The 19409-nt window shown below is 38.0% G+C and overlaps 1 protein-coding gene across 3 annotated transcripts in view; it reads left to right on the top strand.

Annotated features, from left to right (window-relative positions):
- LOC129770118 (toll-like receptor 13) overlaps positions 1 to 19409 on the top strand; it is a 77212-nt gene that overhangs the window by 40281 nt on the left and 17522 nt on the right. The window contains exons 1-2 of one of the 3 annotated variants that reach the window (XM_055772759.1): positions 6226 to 6493; positions 6601 to 6745. The exons of 1 other annotated variant lie outside the window; for it this stretch is intronic. Coding sequence is in view for 1 of the 2 variants with exons in the window: in XM_055772756.1 (XP_055628731.1) it covers positions 8303 to 8689 (387 nt within the window). In the remaining variant the exon portion in view is untranslated. Of the gene's footprint in view, positions 1 to 6225; positions 6494 to 6600; positions 6746 to 8271; positions 8690 to 19409 lie in introns of those variants that run through there. One more of the 3 variants, XM_055772756.1, reaches the window with a different exon arrangement.

Here is a 19409-nt window from a genome sequence, read left to right as displayed (position 1 = left end):
TAATTTAAAATTCCCAGAGGAACTGGCAGATTATTTTCAGTAACGATCAGATATTTCCACATTTTCCTCGATACTGGAAGCCCACCAGTGGATAATGCTAATTCAATAACCATCTGTTAATAGCACTTGCTTGAAACATATTTGGTCACAGTGTTACATGGATAGAAAACATTCAAGTAAACTCTTTCACATGAATGTATTTTTAAATTCCAAGAGGAACTAGCAGATTATTTTCAGTAACGATTAGATATTTTCACATTTTCCTCGATACTGGAAGCCCACCAGTGGTTAATGCTAATTCGATAACCATCTGTTAGGCTAGGCGCAAATTGAGAAGCGTATAGCGCTCGTAAGCGAACGCGAGACTACCAACACGACTCATACGTGCCACAAACGTAGCGTGGTGGAGCGCATATTGAGTCGCAGTTTGGTGTAAATAACATGCCACTCGCATTCAGTGACTGATTAACACAGAGTTGCGCGATATATTTATTTACTAACACAATCACCCGACCAGTACAGCCATACAGTGTTAAACCCACGGCGCTATATGATTGTTCACCAACACAACTACCACAACCGGCATGACCAGCACGAGCAACTGTGGTTCAGCCACAGCGTCGCGCGAGTCGTGTCTCACGAGCGCTCCACCATCTCGCGTCATCTGACCAATTGGCGCCCTTAGATCTGTTTTTATTAGCCACAAAAACAGGCGCTATATCGCGCCAATTTGCTCGCGCTATATGCGTCTCAATTTGCGCCTTGCCTTAATAGCACTTGATTGAAACATATTTGGTCACAGTGTTACATGGATAGGAAACATTCAAATAAACTCTTTCACATGAATGTATTTTTAAATTCCCAGAGGAACTGGCAGATTATTTTCAGTAACGATTAGATATTTCCACATTTTCCTCGATACTGGAAGCCCACCAGTGGTTAATACTAACTCGATAACCACCTGTTAATAGTACTTGATTGAAAAATATTTGGTCACAGTGTTACATGGATAGAAAACATTCAAATAAACTCTTTCACATGAATGTATTTTTAAATTCCCAGAGGAACTGGCAGATCATTTTCCAGCAATGATTAGATCTTTCCGGAACTTTCTCGATGCTGAATGGCATCCAAACGGCAAGAATTCTGCGCGTGTATGTGTCGATCCTTCGCCGTCCACCTCCTCCAGCACGTTAGGCAACGATGTTGTCTTGTCGATGTCCTCACGAAAAATGAATGTGTCTCACCACCAGAATATCGCTTAAGTATGCTTTTTGTGTGTGATTGAATCGAGAGAAGGTGTGGTTTACGATGGCAATTTGGAAGGCAAACTAGAGGGGAATGAACTCTCTGAGCTCGGAACTTTTGGCGACTGAGCAATAATCGATTGCGGGCGCATACAATATTCGATACGGAAATATCCTACTGATGGGGAAGAATAATCTTCAGAAGCTATCTTGTTAATTGCGATTGATTGAAAAATCACAAAACCAAATGTATTTGGCCACAGTGTTACATGGATAGAAAACATTCAAATAAACTCTTTCACATGAATGTATTTTTGAATTCCCAGAGGAACTGGCAGATTATTTTCCAGAAATGATTAGATCTTTCCGGATCTTTCTCAATGCTGAATGGCATCCAAACGGAAAGAATTCCGCGCGTGTATGTGTGTGTAGCTTCCCGGGGAACCGTTTGTGGCATCACTCTCCTCCTGATGGATTCCCTTCTGGCCTAGGGTGCACAAACAGGCTCTTGGTGACACCGTTCATCCGCGCTTTCATGATAAACGAAGAGCTTCACCACAACAGCGACAACATGCTCCAATCGCTGTTCAATTAGAACTGAGTGGATTTCCGAGCGGCGCTCGCTTATATACCGATTGGTGATTTCAATAGCCTGTTTTGAAAGCAATTTTAAGACTATTGAAACAAGTTTTTGGATCAAAAAGTAACAAGTATAGAACGCGTAGATATTTTATCTTTCGAATGAAGTGTTTATCATACCATTTCGTTCAGTTGTTTAGGAGCTATTAACGCTCAAAATCTCGGTCTCCGGCGTAACGCTTTCGTTTTCGAAACTTTGATTTTACACCCCGGTATAGAAATGAAAGACGTAGTCCTACGTCAAAAATCGCATAAAACAATCGCGCAAAACTTCAGCAGTAGCTTTAAAAATCGTGTTCGGTACACAATCGGAAAATCTCCCTATCTACCGCACAAAAAAAGTTTCCTCCAAGAAAATAACTCAAATCCACACCGTTCACCGTTCGATTTCCTTTTGTTTCCCTGCTTTGCGATGCCAGTTTGCCTTTTCGGTTGCGCGTGGCTGTTTGTGCCACGTTTCGCACGACATGATTTCTAACAGCAACAAGTTTCGACATTTAGTTGCATGTGCGAAACTTAGAGCTTTGATGGAAAGATGAGAATGATTTGAGAAGTGGTTAATTTTGACGCAAATATGCTTTTGACGTAGGACTACGTTTTTGATTTCTATATAGGGGGGTCACTCTACGAAAAATGTAACGTTCATTAAGAGTTTTCAAATGCATATTACGCAGAATTGTTCTTACGATGTATGTTATAATATATACCATTAGACGGCAAATTTATCCACAATTTTTTTGAAAAACACAAATTTGGAAACAGTGGAAATAATAAAACAAGAGAGCAATTTAACAAATAAAAGGGGTATTTTAAACGAGCGGAAGCGAAGGTAAATCATGTATTATGCATTCTTTGTTCCAACTTCGTTCCCACGAATATTGTATGTAACACAAAATTGCGTGCAATAATTCGTTCTATTTAACAAATAGGCAAAATTTTAAAGTAATCATATGCAAGATGGTATGCATCACTCAAACTACATGCAAGATTTAATCAAAGCAACGAGGAAAGTGTTACCCATACAGTGATCGTTCATTAATTAGGAACATTAATAAGAACCAATACGACTTGATTGTGATAGCTGCAAACGAACATTATTTCACCTAAAAAACTACACCCAAACGTTGGCAGAAAACATGTCATATTTGGCAGGAATGATGCCATTTCTTGTGCTAGAGAGTCAAATGCGCAAATAATGAGCTGTTTTAAAAGCTTAAAAATGGGTTGTATGTATGCGAGCAGACATCTCTTTCTGTTTTATTTTCTCATTTCATTTGGGATTGTGCGAAAAAAAAGTCCATACGACGTCAATGGGGATCGAACCAAAGCCGGCTGGAATGCACAGCTATTTTACACTACCACGCTATCCACATGGCTAATGATGCTTCGGCAGTTGTTCAGCAAATACGTGATAATATTGTGCCTGATTTTAAAATGAAGTTGGGAAGCGTTATCTAAGAGTAAAAAAAGGAGTGCATGAAGGAGAACAATATCTATCTCGGTCTGGGCCGTGTATGTGGCAAAGTATGCGGAAAGCTTATTTGTCTTTTGTTTCGCTCGCTCGTATTAATCTTATATTGCTGTACCATGTATATTATACAAATGCTTACCAGTATTTGTGAGTCATGAAATTTTCTGTTATGTTATGTCTCATTTATTGTCATAAATCGGGATGACAAAACATGAGCTAAAAATCAATTTTGGGTGTACTGCTCCCGATTCCTAATAATAAAAATAAGACAATGGAAAGAAATCACAATAACATAGCTATCCATTAAAAATGAAGCAACTTCATGATTTAATGTGCATTTTACCTCAAAATATCACGAAATTGTGAATATTTTCAACTTGTTTTTTCATTTCTTCCCCATAAATTTCATATTCAATGTAATCAATGACGATATAATTTTTTTTTACCGATTCACATATACTTCATCTACCATTAATCATTTTCAGTTAGACAGTTGAACTTTCTTCCAGAAGCTTATTGTCTTTCTTTGTTCGTTACAAACCGTTTGGAGGTTATGAGTGTATACAACAAACGACTCTTTTTAGTGCTACTATTTAGAGTATCAAAAGAGTTAAACCAACAGATTTCTGAACAATGAAAAAAAATTACAGTTAAAATAACCAAGTGTTCTGAACTATCACAGTCCTATGTCAAACTTCCGTCCGTGCCCCTAGGCTCAGACCCTTCTACTTTTTTCGCACTGAAATGCATATAAACCATCGAGAAAGAGTAAATGGTAGATAACTTCTTCAAATATTTAAGTTTCTTACATCTATTGCAAATAGGGGGGGGAGGCTCTAAACTTTCTCAATGTATTCGCATCTAACCTTGAAAGAGGCCAATTTGGACATATGAGCTGTATCAGCAGTAAAATGAATGAATTTCTTCTAAATAATATTAATGATTTGATTTAATGATTTAATGATCGTTTTTTTGCAAGAAATATTATGTTATTAGCTTTGTAGCACCCACAGAAATTGTTTCGATCGAAAAAAAAGAGGTTTAAAAACTACACACATTCGAAAGTGCCCTATTTTTATATTATCCGATCAAATGTACAAATGGGCAATCACTACAACCTAAACGGTCATTTTTATCGCACTGGGTTAGAAACAAGCAATCTATGAGATTCCGGTTCCGTGTTACGTGCTGCCCGCCCTCGTGCTCCCTAATGATAAAGGACAGTCGAACAGAAATCCTTATCCGGGATACCTTAGGTAGCCGGTAGGTAGGATCTGGGTGACGGGTGTATTTCCTGGGTCAGGATTTTCAAACGGAATTTGATAGAATAGGCACTTAAATGTAAGTATGGGATATGTAGAATAATAAATAAATCAAAAACATAAAAAATATAGTTTTTATACTATACTTTTAAACGGTTTTATTTAGCATGACCTAGTATGTATGCATGTTGATCTGTAGAGTTGTGCCACATCGCTCGCTTTCAGATTTACTATTACGCCGTCCGGTGAAAATTTTGAGGATGAGAAAAACACATGTGCGTCTTTTTGGACTTTTTGGAATAAACAGAGACCTATCCGAGTTGCGCAATTATTATTCTCATTCTAAGAATAAAACTTGCAACTTACTTCTTCTTTCAGCTTTTTATCTACCAAGCGCAAAGAACAATGAAAACGAATCACGAGAAAAGTCGGAGTTGCCAAATGTGATATGGTTTATGACGATTATTTTCTAAGAAAAGTGACATATGTTCTTGGTATGATATGCTCACAGAATCTTCGCAATTGATTGAACAGAATATTCCATATTCTACAATAAAATTGTAGTTATTCATCGTCTTCGAATATGGTGTATAGGAGCAAGTACGTTCTGTTTAATTTCATTTTTTATAATCACTGGCAACACTGTAAAATTGACAGAATCATTGTTTTTAAAAGCTTTCGGTTGATTTCATTCGGATTCAACAGAAAAGTAGTCCTGAATCGAACCTAAATCCATTATTATCGTTGCCCGCTTATTCCTCCAGCACACCGTCAGTTGAATTTGGGCCCCACAAGAAACTCGACCGAATCGCTCTGGGCGACGAAAGTGTTAAACTAATACATCTTCTGTTTGAACGAGTGAAATTTGCTTTGCAAGAAGGGCATAATTTAGCCAGCTCCTAAAAATAGGGGTGCACTTCCTACGGTGACACGGAAGCCTTTTTTTGCGATCACAGTGCGACTTGGATGTATTTTCGAGCCTTAGTCCTCAATCGTTCACACAGTATAATCATTTTCTTCCGTTGAATTCACAACGAGAAATGTAGAATGCGCTTTACGCTTCTAACGTGTTGCGCTCATCCGCTGATTTATGCAAATAATTTACTAACCTCAAGACAAATGCCTCGAAGTTATTTGTCAGTCGCTTCAAGAATAGGAAAGAAATCACAGTAATGATTGGAACTTTGAATAAGACATATGTGTGCTAAATCCGAATGTCTTTGTAAAAATAAGAGCGAAGACATTCATATGAATCTCAGATTTGATGCTGAAGGTCATTGAAAATCAATGCCTATAATTTCAGTGCTGAAAACTGAACATGAAACTAAAATCCATAAAACAAAATACATTGTTTTATGCTTTCTAGTGCTAAGATATTAAAACACATTTCACCACACAGTTCAACAATAATATGTGCTAATGATGCAGTTATTAATTATAACAAAATGTGTTTCTCATTTCTGCTCCACGTTTCTCCACACTCCACCACGCTAATATGGCGATAATCGGCGGTAACTCGTTCGAAGAACCGAAGCGAGTCAAACTTCGGTTCAATTAGTGAGTGGCATGGGGTTTTGGTAGCGCTTTATTGCATCAAATGGCCGTAGTTCAAGGTCAGCTGCAGTATGGTATCCCCGCCGCAATAAATAAAACAGCTTTCGTATCGTTACCACTTTTTGGCTTTGATGGTGGAAAAAACAACTGAAACTCAGTGTAAATAAAGCTTGCAGTGAGTGGTGTTAGACTCGACATATGCTGCGTTCGATTTGAGTCTCGATCGTCAAGATTTGTTCAGAATAGTTAATTTGTTTGCTTTGATCTGGTTACCCATCGATCAGTCGTGGTGTTGGTTAAGCATAATGATCTCAATTAAGGTGTGGTGCGAAGCTGTTCCGTCTCCAGTCCTACTATGCTGGATATCTTTGTTTAAACAATCATTGTTTACGTTTCCATTTTGCTCGATTCTCATCAACTCGCACAGCTCATGACAACGATCGCAACAACAATGGTGATCAGTGGTGTGACCGCCATTCAGTTGATTCCCGCCCAAGGTCAAACCGGAAATGGATCAATTGAATTGTCAAACAACAATTTCGACATGGTGGATGCGATAGTGAAGAAGTTTTGTAAGTTTTCATTACTTTGGGATGCAAATATGTAAATAATAACTTATTTCACCTGTGTTGTAGTTCGCAGCCATTATCACGTTCTTTTACCTCATCCAATTGGTTCGATTTCTGACCATTCCATTGCGTATACAGTTAGAGGAGACGGAAGAAATGCGACGCATCAAGCGACTCTACTTGATGTTGGTTAGAGCTTCGATGGCTGTTGGCTAGTCCAAGACTGTCTGTTGACGGCCGTTTACTTGTGGACAATTTTGAGATAACACGAAACATCAACAAGACGTATCAAGCATTAGTATTGGCATAGTCATAAGTGCCGCCATAAATACAATCCATCGACATGGCTCGTTCCTTGATTTGGCAATACGCAACACTGTCCAGACGCTAGCCTAATAATCACAACAAATTTTACATTGATTTGTATGGCTGTGAGTTGTGATGAAACGATTCATGTCCATGAACATAACAACTCGTGCCCTCGATTCCATGTTAGTAGTGTGACGTGTTTACAGTTCATATGTGCTACTCAATCCTGGTGATAGTTAAAAGATATTAAGTGCGTGTGTACAAATTTTATAGGTAGAAAGACTTAACAATGTACATTTCGGATCGATAAACTCATCATTTTTTTGTGATATATATTATAAGTCCTGCGACAATGTTTGCTTTTATTTTATTATTGACGTTTCATAAAAAAAATGTTTGAATCACAGAATACCTCAAAACTATTAATGACTGAGCATTTTGTGTTTAAATTCCATCAATAAAAATATGTATTAGATTATACATTTCTCAAAAATAAATTATGTTGTGATTTCTAGAGAATCATCACTTTTCAACGTAGTTTTACATTTTAATTAGTACTTAGTTGAGCCAAAATGCCAAATAAAACGACTTGGATGTATTCTGAGTGGCAAGCTCTAGAATACGCTTGTACGTCAGTGCAATATACGAGCGCATTGTTAACGTAGGACTTTGCATTTAGAAAATGCTTGACATCAATAGTTTGTTTCAAAAAAAAATTCTTCATTGCGATAAATATTTCCGAACGATTGATGCAAACACTTTGCGATCTATCATGGTCGACTAATAATTTGAATTTTACACCCTACACCTTCCTGTTAAACGCAGTCCTACGTTAAAAAATCTCTGGCAGAACGGGAATAGTACCAGCAACTACCATCACGATATGTATGATAAGACTACTATGCTACCATTTGTCTACGGAATACATTAATACTCTCTATCTATTTTACCATTAGGTGAGCTAGAGGGTCAAGATTATCAGGTGGAATACCGCCCGTTACCCAAACGATCCAGTCCAACAGTGTGACAAGTTGAACATGTTTAGACTAATAGTGATAAGATATTAATATAACGGAAGACCGCGTCACTTCGCAAAGTACTTCGAGGCTAAAAACAAAAAGGCAAAAATCACACATTTGATAATACGTATGTTATCAGCAATCATCGAAGGCTCGCATACTGAACCAGACAAAATAATCAGTTCGACACGAATGCTCAAGAAGAAATGATTTATCGTGTAACATCAGTCGGATGGAAGTTCCAACAATATTAGCGGTGATCAGTCTAGTGTTGTTACAAGTCGGATTTGGACTTTCGGAAGATGACTCCGAGAATAACGAGCCACCGATTGGTGGCGGTTACAGTGTATTCCAAGTGTTTAGCAATGGATATGAGAATTATCTGCCGGTAGCTCCTGAGGCGGACTATAACATTCGATCAGAAAACTTACGGTATAATACCGACAGCAATTCGGAATGCCTGCTGGGAAGTGCCTACAATTATCTCCCTTGGTTGCATCCCAATGGATCGCTCGCCATCAAGAACGGAACCGGTACAATGGATTTGTCTAACCTGTTGTTTAGTGACAATGCGATGTCTTCCCTTGCGAGCAGGCTGGACTCAGTGATTTCTTTAAATGTTTGTATTTTGAATGATTTCGGTAGATAACAGATGTTAACTTTGGTTATGATAACGCAATGAACACGACCTAGCAATCAAGTGGTTGGAAATGTTCTCTGCACGTGTTTGTTTCTGACTAATAGATATTTTTGCTGTAGAGCAATTCCAAATGAAATCGACAAATGACAAAACATGAGTATTTTTGATTCGAATGAAAGTTTGTATTCCGTTTGGGTTGAAGGAAGTTTTCCACAGCAATTGGGATTTTGTTGACTCAAGTGTAACTTTTGAAAAGGGCGTATCGATTTTAGTAGGAGAAATCTTTGATAATTTATATCTCAAAAACTATGAGTCGTACCTAAATAGTGTCTTAGAAAGAGTTATAGAGTATTGATGTCTAAACATGAAAAAAATATACACTGAGAAAAAAATAGTACTCTTTTTCTTATTTACAAAAAAAACTTTAATTTGCAATATCCAAAATACAAATTTTTTATTTTTTTTATTTTTTCATATAAAATAGAAGTTATGTAGAAAATTTAAAAAATTAGTCCAAGATGGTAAAATTATTTTTGACGAACTTTGTGGAACATAGAATTTTAGTATGTTAACAATTTAATATGTTCGTCGTGTGATACCGTCATGTTTATGAAATTTTATAAATTTGCTTATAATTTCCAACAACTTTTCCAAATACATCATCATGGTAAAAATACATGTTTAGGAGTTACGTTGAAAATCATTTGAACACATGTGGGTTAATATAAAACGTAGCGATATTAAATTTTTTTTTATCTTAATACAAACTTTTAACATGTTATACATGTTGCGCCAACAGAACACAACATTTTTAAAAGGAAGAAATATAATTCTCTACAATTTGGGCAAATGATTCCTATATTTATCGGAGTTTAAGAGATACTAATAATAATACTAGAATTTTTAGCATTTATTTTTTATCAACATTTATTTTTATCAACTAACAATTTTGTTGTATATAATTTAATTTTTTCATTATTTTCTTATATTTCTATACACATTATGATAACTTGCTGCATTGTCGCTAGACTACAACTTTTCTGCTACTTCATTCTCGGATACAGGTACAAAAGAATGATACTTTTGGGTACCTGGAATTTGTTTGGTGTTATCATACATGCTACTCAACTGTTAGTACTGGCAACACAGCATAAGACGTTACAGTCGGGTCTACATCGGTGGTGATCAAAATGTCTTTCTGACAGAAGACAGGAAGAACGAAAGAACACAAAGAAAACTGTTTCATCATTGTTTCTATTCCCTGCATCGTTCCTAAATAAAGCGTGTGATAAAAAAGTGGTGTGAGCTAAGCTAAAACTAGAGGATTTTCTAAAAAACTATTCAATTATTCCTAAATTATAATTAAAGTTTCTATTCTTAAAGTTAAACTTATTCTATTTCATGCAAACTGTGAGTAGCTAAGATAAAATTACTTATTTACTATTGCTCGAAACTTAACCTAAATTTACCTTATTATATAGAGCGTGAAATTGAAATGGTCGCTGAAGAATTAATTGTTTTAAATACACTGGCAGACCGAATTTTGTAAGTCTAATTAAAATACATTAATGAACTATTGTAAAACTAAATTAAATAAAACTAAACAGCTAATGCTACGTTACAACGAAACGAGATTTGTGACTGGCTAGAAGAAATCGGTCCGAAAGACAATTTCGGAAAACATAACCCAACAAAACTTCAGAAAATTCGTACCGTCGAATTGAGAGAGCATGGCTAGTGCCGAGGCCGCTGTTGTTGAGTCCAGTTGCGTCAACTGCGACCGTCCGGACAGCTTTGACAACATGGTACAGTGTGAAACATGTAATTCGTGGTGGCACCAATATTGTGCTGGAGTTACGGATCTGTAGCGGAACGTCCGTGGAATTGCAGACAGTGCTCTAACGAAGTGTTGAGCATACATACTATGTCATCGACATCGAGATCGGCTCGGATTGCACTGCAAGTCGAGAAGCTGAAGGAGCAGCGGGAGCTAGAGCGCAAATTTATAGATAATAAATACAAACTTCTGGAGGCCGGAATCGAAGTTGAGGAAAACACGATTACCCCCCTCATCACTCAACCAAGGCGAAGCTGCTGGCATCAATACTGTCGGACCCGTCCCAATTGTACACAAGGATCAGCAGGTGTGTAGCCCGCTGAGGCATCCGTCAATACCGTCGGAAAGAAATCCAATACAAGCATCGGAAGGGAAGTCACTACCGCATGCAGTGTCTACTCATGGGGCAACTAGTATCGTAGGCACAGTTGGTGAGCACGTTCTACATGTGGAGAAAGCGAAACAACTGGTACGTTCATCAGTGCTGATTCCGGCGCCAGCAAATAACCAACCATTGGGATTGACCCCCCCCCCCCGCGGTAGGAAACAAAGGAGCGGTTCCCAAGGTACCATCCAACCAATTGTGGCCGTTGAGGAACGTATCTGAAGGTAAAAACGTTCCTAATCCCCCCGTACATCCACCACCAGGTAAGCCACATCAAAGCCAACTCAAAAGGCTACCTGCGGAGTCAAATAATGATAATGAAATACTCCATTCATTAATTAAACAATTAGAGAACATGATTAAATGTCAGTCAATGCCAATTCCTCCAAGCCATACTGCCCCTCCTGCAAGAGGTACTGTACCTAATAATCATCCACAGCCGAATGTTGCTTTGGCATTCGGTGATGTGTCGAACCCGATCGTGGGTGGGAATGAATATACACCCACCCCCTCGCAGTTAGCCGCTCGGCAAGTGATGCCGCGAGATTTGCCTCAATTCTCAGGCCATCCAACAGAATGGCCTGTGTTCATAAGCAGTTTTCAGAACTTCACGCTTGCTTGTAGATACCTAGAGGCGAATGAACTGAAAAGTTTAAAACCTCTATAATTCATCACGCTCGCTCGCTTGTGGATACACCCATGCTGAAAATTAATGCCGTCTTCAACGCAGCCTGAAAGGCGCGACTTATGGAGCGGTTCAAAGTCGCCTTCTCCCAGCGTCAGTTCCCCATGTCATGGATACTTTGTACCTGCTCTATGGAAGGCTTGAGCTGCTTATACACGCGTTATTGGAGAAGGTTCGATCTGTCCCTGCATCGAAAACCGATAGACTTGAAACACTAATCGATTTCGGTATGGCAGTTCAAAGTTTGTGCGATCATCTCGAAGCAGCAAATCAACTTACTCATTTGTCAAATCCAACCCTGTTAATGGAGCTTGTGGGGAAGCTTCCAGCCCATGTGAAAATGGAATGGGGTACATATTTACGAAATTTCCCGGAAGTGAATTTAAAAACATTCGGCAACTTTATGTCGGATGTTGTTGTAGCGTATTCCTCGTCCACGGAAAAATTCTCCTACAAGATGTTTGGCGAAGTGGTACCCAATGGGACGAAAAGATCAACGATGCAGCGTTCGAACGTCGGAGGAAGTGGACAAACCTGTTCCAGAATATCCGTGAGATCCGAATTCATCGATGTTACTTCGAGAATGCGACTAACGAACATTATGAAAACCTGCAGCTGCATATTTTTGTTGACGCTAGTGAGGCAGCATACTCAGCAGCAGCTTACTTTCGGATTGCGAAACCGGATGGACTTGTGGATTGCAGTCTGGTAGTGGCGAAGACGAAAGTGGCCCCACTGAAACCGTTACCAATACCACGATTGGAGCTGCAAGCTGCAGTACTGGGAGTTCGATTGATGCAGTTCGTCGAAGAAAGCCACACCGTGAAGGTCCAGCAACGTTTTCTCTGGAGTGATTCAGCCACCGTCTTGGCTTGGCTGCGTTCAGACCACCGGAGATATAAGCAGTTCGTAGCATGTCGTGTCGGAGAGTTACTAACCGCATCAGACGTCCACGAATGGCATTGGGTGCCATCAAAACATAATCCTGCAGATCTGGCCACTAAGTATGGTAAAGATTTTTGTGAAGATGTATCCCGTGTTTGATTCAAGGGACCAGAATTCCTGAAAGATCCGGAGTCGGAGTGGCCTCGCCATAGGACCGTAACAGTATCTACTGAAGAAGAGCTGCGCCCATGCCATGCACACTGCAAGGTTTTCGTACCCGAAATGCTGTTTGAATTAGAACGATTTTCTCGACTGCCCAGGCTGATAGGGTCGGTCGCATACGTCCATCGATGGTTCGCCAACCAAAGGTAAAGAACCAAAGGAGAAGCGCTGTTCGTCGGATATTTGAGATCGGAAGAGCTGCTAGAGGGACAACGAATGCTGACCCGTTTGACACAATGGCAGGTCTTTGCGGGCGAAATGGTGCTGCTGACACGCAACCAACAGAGCCTAGCAGCACAGCAGATACAACTGGAAAAATCGAGCAGTTTGTACAGGTTAACTCCCATGCTGGACGAATTCGGGATCCTCAGGATGGACGGACGTATCACAGCTGCTCCGAACATGAACGAATGCGTGAAGTTTCCTATTATCCTTCCTAGGAAACACAGATTTACTTTACATTCCACAGCAGAGAGTTGCCGTGAAGCAGGTTGCGAAATCCTGTCAGTGGTGCAAAACGTTCAGGGCAGAGCCGTGTGGCCCCATTACCAGCTGCACGGCTGGCGTCGTTTCAAAGACCGTTTACGCACACGGGCCTAGATCTTTTCGGACCACTTCTGGTTAAGATAGGCAGGAGCAATACGAAGCGGTGGATTGCAGTTCTCACCTGTCTCACAATACGTGCTGTCCACGTCGAGGTGGTGCACAGCCTCAGCACTAGATCATGCGTCGAGGCCATTCGTAGGTTCGTTGTCCGCCGTGGATCACCAGCTACGATATATTCGGATAACGGAACCAATTTCCGAGGATCGAGCCGACTGCTGCAGGATCAGATCAAGCAACTAGCAGCCACCTTCACGAGCACTTTAACGAAATGGATCTTCATTCCACCCGGCACTCCTCACATGGGGGGGTGCATGGGAGCGCATCGTGCACTCAATTAAAACGGCCATGGATGCTGCTTACAGCAGTCACGGGAAGCTGAACGACGAGACGTTAGCAACACTGGTAGTAGAAGCTGAAGGAATCGTAAACAGCCGTCCATTAACATATTTGCCGATTCCGTCCGAGGAGAGCGAAGCATTGACTCCGAATCATTTTTCACTGGGAAGTTCGAGCGGAGTTAGCCAGCAAGCAGAAGCGGATGAATCTGCAGCAGTCTTGCAATTGTCATTTTCACTTCATTGTCATTTTTTTTGTAAATGGTGGATGTAAAACTGAGTCAGATGATCAGTGTTACGCGGGGGAGGATGTTGGTACTGGCAAAACGGCATAACACGTTACAGTCGGGTCTATATCGGTGGTGATCGAAATGTCTCACTCGAAAAAGACAGGAAAAACGAAAGAACACAAAGAAAACTTTTTCATCATTGTTTCTATTCCCTGCATCATTCCTAAATAAAGCGTGTGATAAAAAAAGTGGTGTAAGCTAAGCTAAAACTAGAGGATTTTCTGAAAACTATTCAATTATTCCTAAATTATAATTAAAGTTTTTATTCTTAAAGTTAAACTTATTCTATTTCATGCAAACTATGAGTAGCTAAGATAAAATTACTTATTTACTATTGCTCGAAACATAACCTAAAATTACCTTATTATATAGAGCGTGAAATTGAACTGGTTGCTGAAAAATTAATGATTTAAAATACACCGGCAGACCGAATTTTGTAAGTCTAATTAAAATACACTTATGAACTGTTGTAAAACTAAATTAAATAAAACTTACAGCTAAAGCTACGTTACAACGAAACGAGATTTGTGACTGGCTAGAAGAAATCAGTCCGAAAGACAATTTCGGAAAACATAACCCAACACAACTCTTTCACTCCCTGATCATATTCTTCTTGTGACATATATGAAAATGACAATTTTGTAAGATAGTCTCCTTTCCGCTTGCTAGCCCAGTCAAATAACGTTTTTGCACTCGTAATCGGATGTTCATGCTGCCTAGCTTAACGAGCTCTGGTTGCCATCCGTTTTAATGTACCACCAATTGCATAACAAGGTCCTTTGCCCTGTGATGTTGCAAAAAATGCCATTCAGCATCAATGTCGTATTTCGATTGAAACTGACATAAACTCGCAAAATTTTTCCTATTTGGGGATGCAGCACCATCCGACATGAATTTTATTCTTTTTACCTGCATTTGTTGTTTCAATAATGTTACCAATTTAGAAATAAATACTTGCACAGCTATTGTGTCATGGCTTAAAACTTCAGATATAACTACAAAGCTTAAATTTGCCAGAGAACCTTTTTCATCTCTATAATAAACAACGAATGGATGGATTGTTGCTTGATCATTGTTCCAGTGATGACTTTGAACTTCATCCTGAAGCACAAATGAATAACTTTCGGAAAAATCGCAAATCACAACAACCTCATTTTCTTGCAAAGTAGCTTTTATATTGTTAAGAAATGTGGACTATTGTGTTTTAATGTAATCATGAGTAAGTAATTTTTCTATTTTTTCGCAAAAATACGATACAAATTCTTCCACCGGTTTTACAAGAGTTTCCATGTCGCATCGATCAGTAGAAATCCATTGTGCTTAAGTGATTTCGATTAAATTGCGTTCCTGAAGCTCATCTAGAAATCAGTTTCCAAACTTGTCCATTTTGGGGCATTCTTCACATTTACGAAGCTAACAGTATTTTTATCTATTTGATATGTTACATATTATTTTTTCCATATATTCTTTGCATTCAATGTTAAAGGAATATTTTTTGGGACTATGAAGCATAAGATTTACATTTTCATGGAATGTACAAACACAAACGTTATGATTTCCTGAACTACTCAGCAATTTGAAATGCTTATGACGCATTGATGCAAATCGACTGATATCGTCGTCATTATAAAATTCCGAAACATGATTTTTAACATCTTCACTTAAACTTGGTCCATATTTGCTCTGTGGTGTCGACAATACACCTTTTTCATTTGCCAGTTTTTTGGCTTGAATTGCCATATATTCATTAACGCCAAATTCTTCTTCCATTTTTTGCACGGGCAAATCTGTTAAAATTCTGACTTTTTCTGATCTTGTTGTCTCTGTGTGGTCAAATTTCTCTTTGAGCTGATTGATAATCTCATCAAACGCTTTTGCCTTCTGTTTAAAGTTCGACTCTTCGTTTTCTTCATGTGAAAAGGAAAATAGATTTCTTTTAATACCTTCAGAAATTTCTTTGAATTTTTGTCCGGGGTAACTAGCCTGTCCAAGTCTTTTCGTCATTATTGGTGAAACGTTAATACCGGCGATTCCCTTGTTGAATAGCTCAATGTTGTACGCTCGGGAATACTCTGGTATATTGCTGTTTTGGAAATCTTGCGAAGATGCTGAAACGACTGAAACTATTGATGGTACTTCTTCTAAAGTATTTCCTACTGCTGTACTGATCTGCTCCTCAGTATTACACTGCTTTGGTTTAGAAAAGTATACAGATAAACACCATGATCCGCAAATTTTTAAAGATGTATCTAAAAGGATATTGCATCCCATTGACTTAAGTTTCTCAATCATTGACACGGTTAAGAAACGTTTTTCAGATGAACATTTCTTACTGTTTTTTTTGAAACGGTCTACAACACGAAAAAAAAATTTTGTAGTCCATTGTGGTATACTGTTATTCACTCTATAAGGAAGATTGTTCGACTGATGAACGATGTTTGAATATGAGTAACTTTATATACATTATAGAGGTACCTTAAAGGTACCTGACTTTATATACCTGTACAGAGGTAGCTTAAAGATACCTGACTTTATATACCTATACAGAGGTGTACCCATAACGTTTGGTTGAATCAACAAGGTGTATTTGTTATTGGATTTTCAATTCTACTATTCGTGTTTTGATTGTGTAACACGAATAATATGTTAAAAGTTTGTATTAATATAAAAAAAAGACTTTTTAATATCGCTACGTTTTGTGTTAACCCACATGTCTTCAAATGTTTTTCAACGTAACTCCTAAACATATATTTTTAGCATAACGATGTATTTGGAAAAGTTGAATGTATTTGGAAAAATCGATACGCCCTTTTCAAAAGTTACGCTTGAGTAAAAAAAATCCCAATTGCTGTGGAAAACGCATATTGTCTCCAACCCAAACGGAATACAAACATTCATTCGAATCAAAAATACATGTTTTTAAAATCTGCATTTTTGAACGATTTCATTTGGAATTGCACTGTAATAGAAAGGTTTCAAATTGTATTTTTGCCACAAAAAAATATTTGCCTGAAGACATTCAAATAATGTTGGAAAAAAAACAATTGATATAACTCTTCTTCTTCCATATCATACAATTTTATAGTTGACCGAAATGCTGATGAAAAATAACATGTTTTAATTGTGTTGCTAATGATGTACATTACGTCAAATTCATAAAATATTGAAGTACGGTAATACCGCAAAATCAGAACTTGAGTGAGAGTCGTAGTGGTAGAACATTACATTCCGGATACAGGAATACCCGTAATGTGTAGTCATATCCCAATGGAATACCAAATATTATAATTGGTATCAGTACATCTGAGCTGCGGTTAAGCGACAGTGTAATATCTTACCATATCAGTCTGGATTGAATTATTCCTCCGATTGTCGTAATTGAGGTCTATTTGGGGGTGTAGACGTGAAAGTTTATTATATGATGTTTATATTATATTCGATCGCCCGTTTCAATACGACTTGTACTCTGAGCCTACCAAACGATAATTTTTTTCTGGGAACAATGCAGTGTTTAGATTTCGACAAATTCAACAATTTCCAAATTTTCAAAAATGACCACATCCGTTTTCTGACGTAGATGTTAAAAATTTATTTTATTCTTTTGCTCTCCATCGGTCACAACTTTTCCAAAAGAGAATAAATCGTAATAAAAATGTTTCCGCTAGGAAAGGAGAATTTTCGAATAATTTGCTGTTAAAACAGCGTGTCCCGATTTCCCGCGATTCGAGCTTCACGATGTTATTTACCTACTGAAATGTTTTTCTTGTAGATAAACTGAGAAGATCAACGATGCAGACATTCAGTTCAAACAATTCCCCGTAACGTTATGTTTCCTTACGTCAAGTTTAGATGAATTTGATTACAATTTATTTGATGTTTTCCATATATTTGAAGGGTCGTCATATAATCAATTTTCATGGGCTGATACACACTTGTGTCAGTACCGGATCCAATTTTTTAAACATTTAGGTTATCTATCCTTTTTTTTACTTTTGGCTATTGAAATTCAAAAATGGATTTTGCATTCGATTAAACATAAAAAGTACATTCTCGATGATGATTCCCCACTCAATTATGTAGTTCAGAACCTTAATGGAGTGGCGTCAGTTTGATGTAATCATTGCAAAGCCAGAAACACCAGCGAGTAAGTAATTTGGTCGCGTCCACAGCTCAATCCGAAACGAAGACATGTGATGACGCAAAACAAGGAAGAACAAGCGGTTTGGATTGCTTCGTAAATATCCAGAACGATACTGAAAGTTGGACTCAGTGAGATCCAATATTAATGCTCTATGCAAATATTCCCCTTCGTTCTTATTCTACTATTTTTCTTTGTTCACGGAGACTTTAAATCATTCCCCTTCGTTAATCGTCGATAAGTTGCTCGTTATTAACGGCATGGGTAGGGAAGCTTATAAATGAGCAAAAAAAAATTAATGGGAAAATGGAAATGGTTCTAGTTTTCATCAATTTGAACCTTTCACACATCAGGAGATTATAATATATATCATAAAAACAATATATATATATATATATATATATATATATATATATATATATATATATATCCGAATATCCGATTCGTTTGGTATGTTTGGTATTTCGTCAAAATCCATTCGCATCAAAAAAAGTTATTAACTTTAACTTTATTTCATTAAAAAAAACCTGACCTGTTTTCTGATTTGGCACCCTTGATGAAAGACGGAGTTCTACGTCAAGAGAATATAGCCGCCATTTTGTTAATTTTTATATCATTTGGTCGGTGTAAAGTTAGACCGAACCATGTGACATTTTTGTAATTTCAAGAAAAGCGAACATGGAGTTCAGTGTTCTGCAATTTTCGAAGCTTTCATTTTTTTTATTCAGTATTGTTCCCAGAAATTTTAGCTACCCTCAGACAATACTGTGACGTATGATAATTGCAAATATCCCAAAACAACTATTTGGCTTCCTATACGTACATGGTCCACTCGGACAATCAGTCTGTCAGGGACGAGAGTGCCAATAAAGCACCTTTTAAGACTTGGTTCACTATGACTGAACAATTTCGCGATATGTTTCAATCAATTAACAGTTGTGAGTCAAGGTGTCCAATTCTGTTATGAAAATTAGGTGAGGTTGGGACTGCATAATCATCTGAATGCGTACAGCATAATAACAGACATGAATATGATTGCACGGCTTGCATGTTAAAGCATATACTCCCCATTTTCAATAATCTTAGGCAGTATTCCTCAGTAGAATCATCAAATTCGAATTTATTATCATTGCCATTCCACACTGAAGACCAGTATTTTTCACTGATCTACTCAGTCGGTGGAACAAGTTTATTTTGAAATATTCTCAAAATGTTATACGCTAACGGGTTCAAGCAGATTTCAACAATTTCAACAACTAAATATTAGCTTCAAGAATAAGTTTTGTTGGTTAGAATTCGGTGCTTGAAAATTGTTT

This window comes from Toxorhynchites rutilus, chromosome 2 (assembly GCF_029784135.1).
Source record: "Toxorhynchites rutilus septentrionalis strain SRP chromosome 2, ASM2978413v1, whole genome shotgun sequence".
NCBI lineage: Eukaryota > Metazoa > Arthropoda > Insecta > Diptera > Culicidae > Toxorhynchites > Toxorhynchites rutilus.
Note: the sequence above shows the minus strand (reverse complement) of the source record. Positions and strands in the feature narration are given on the sequence as shown.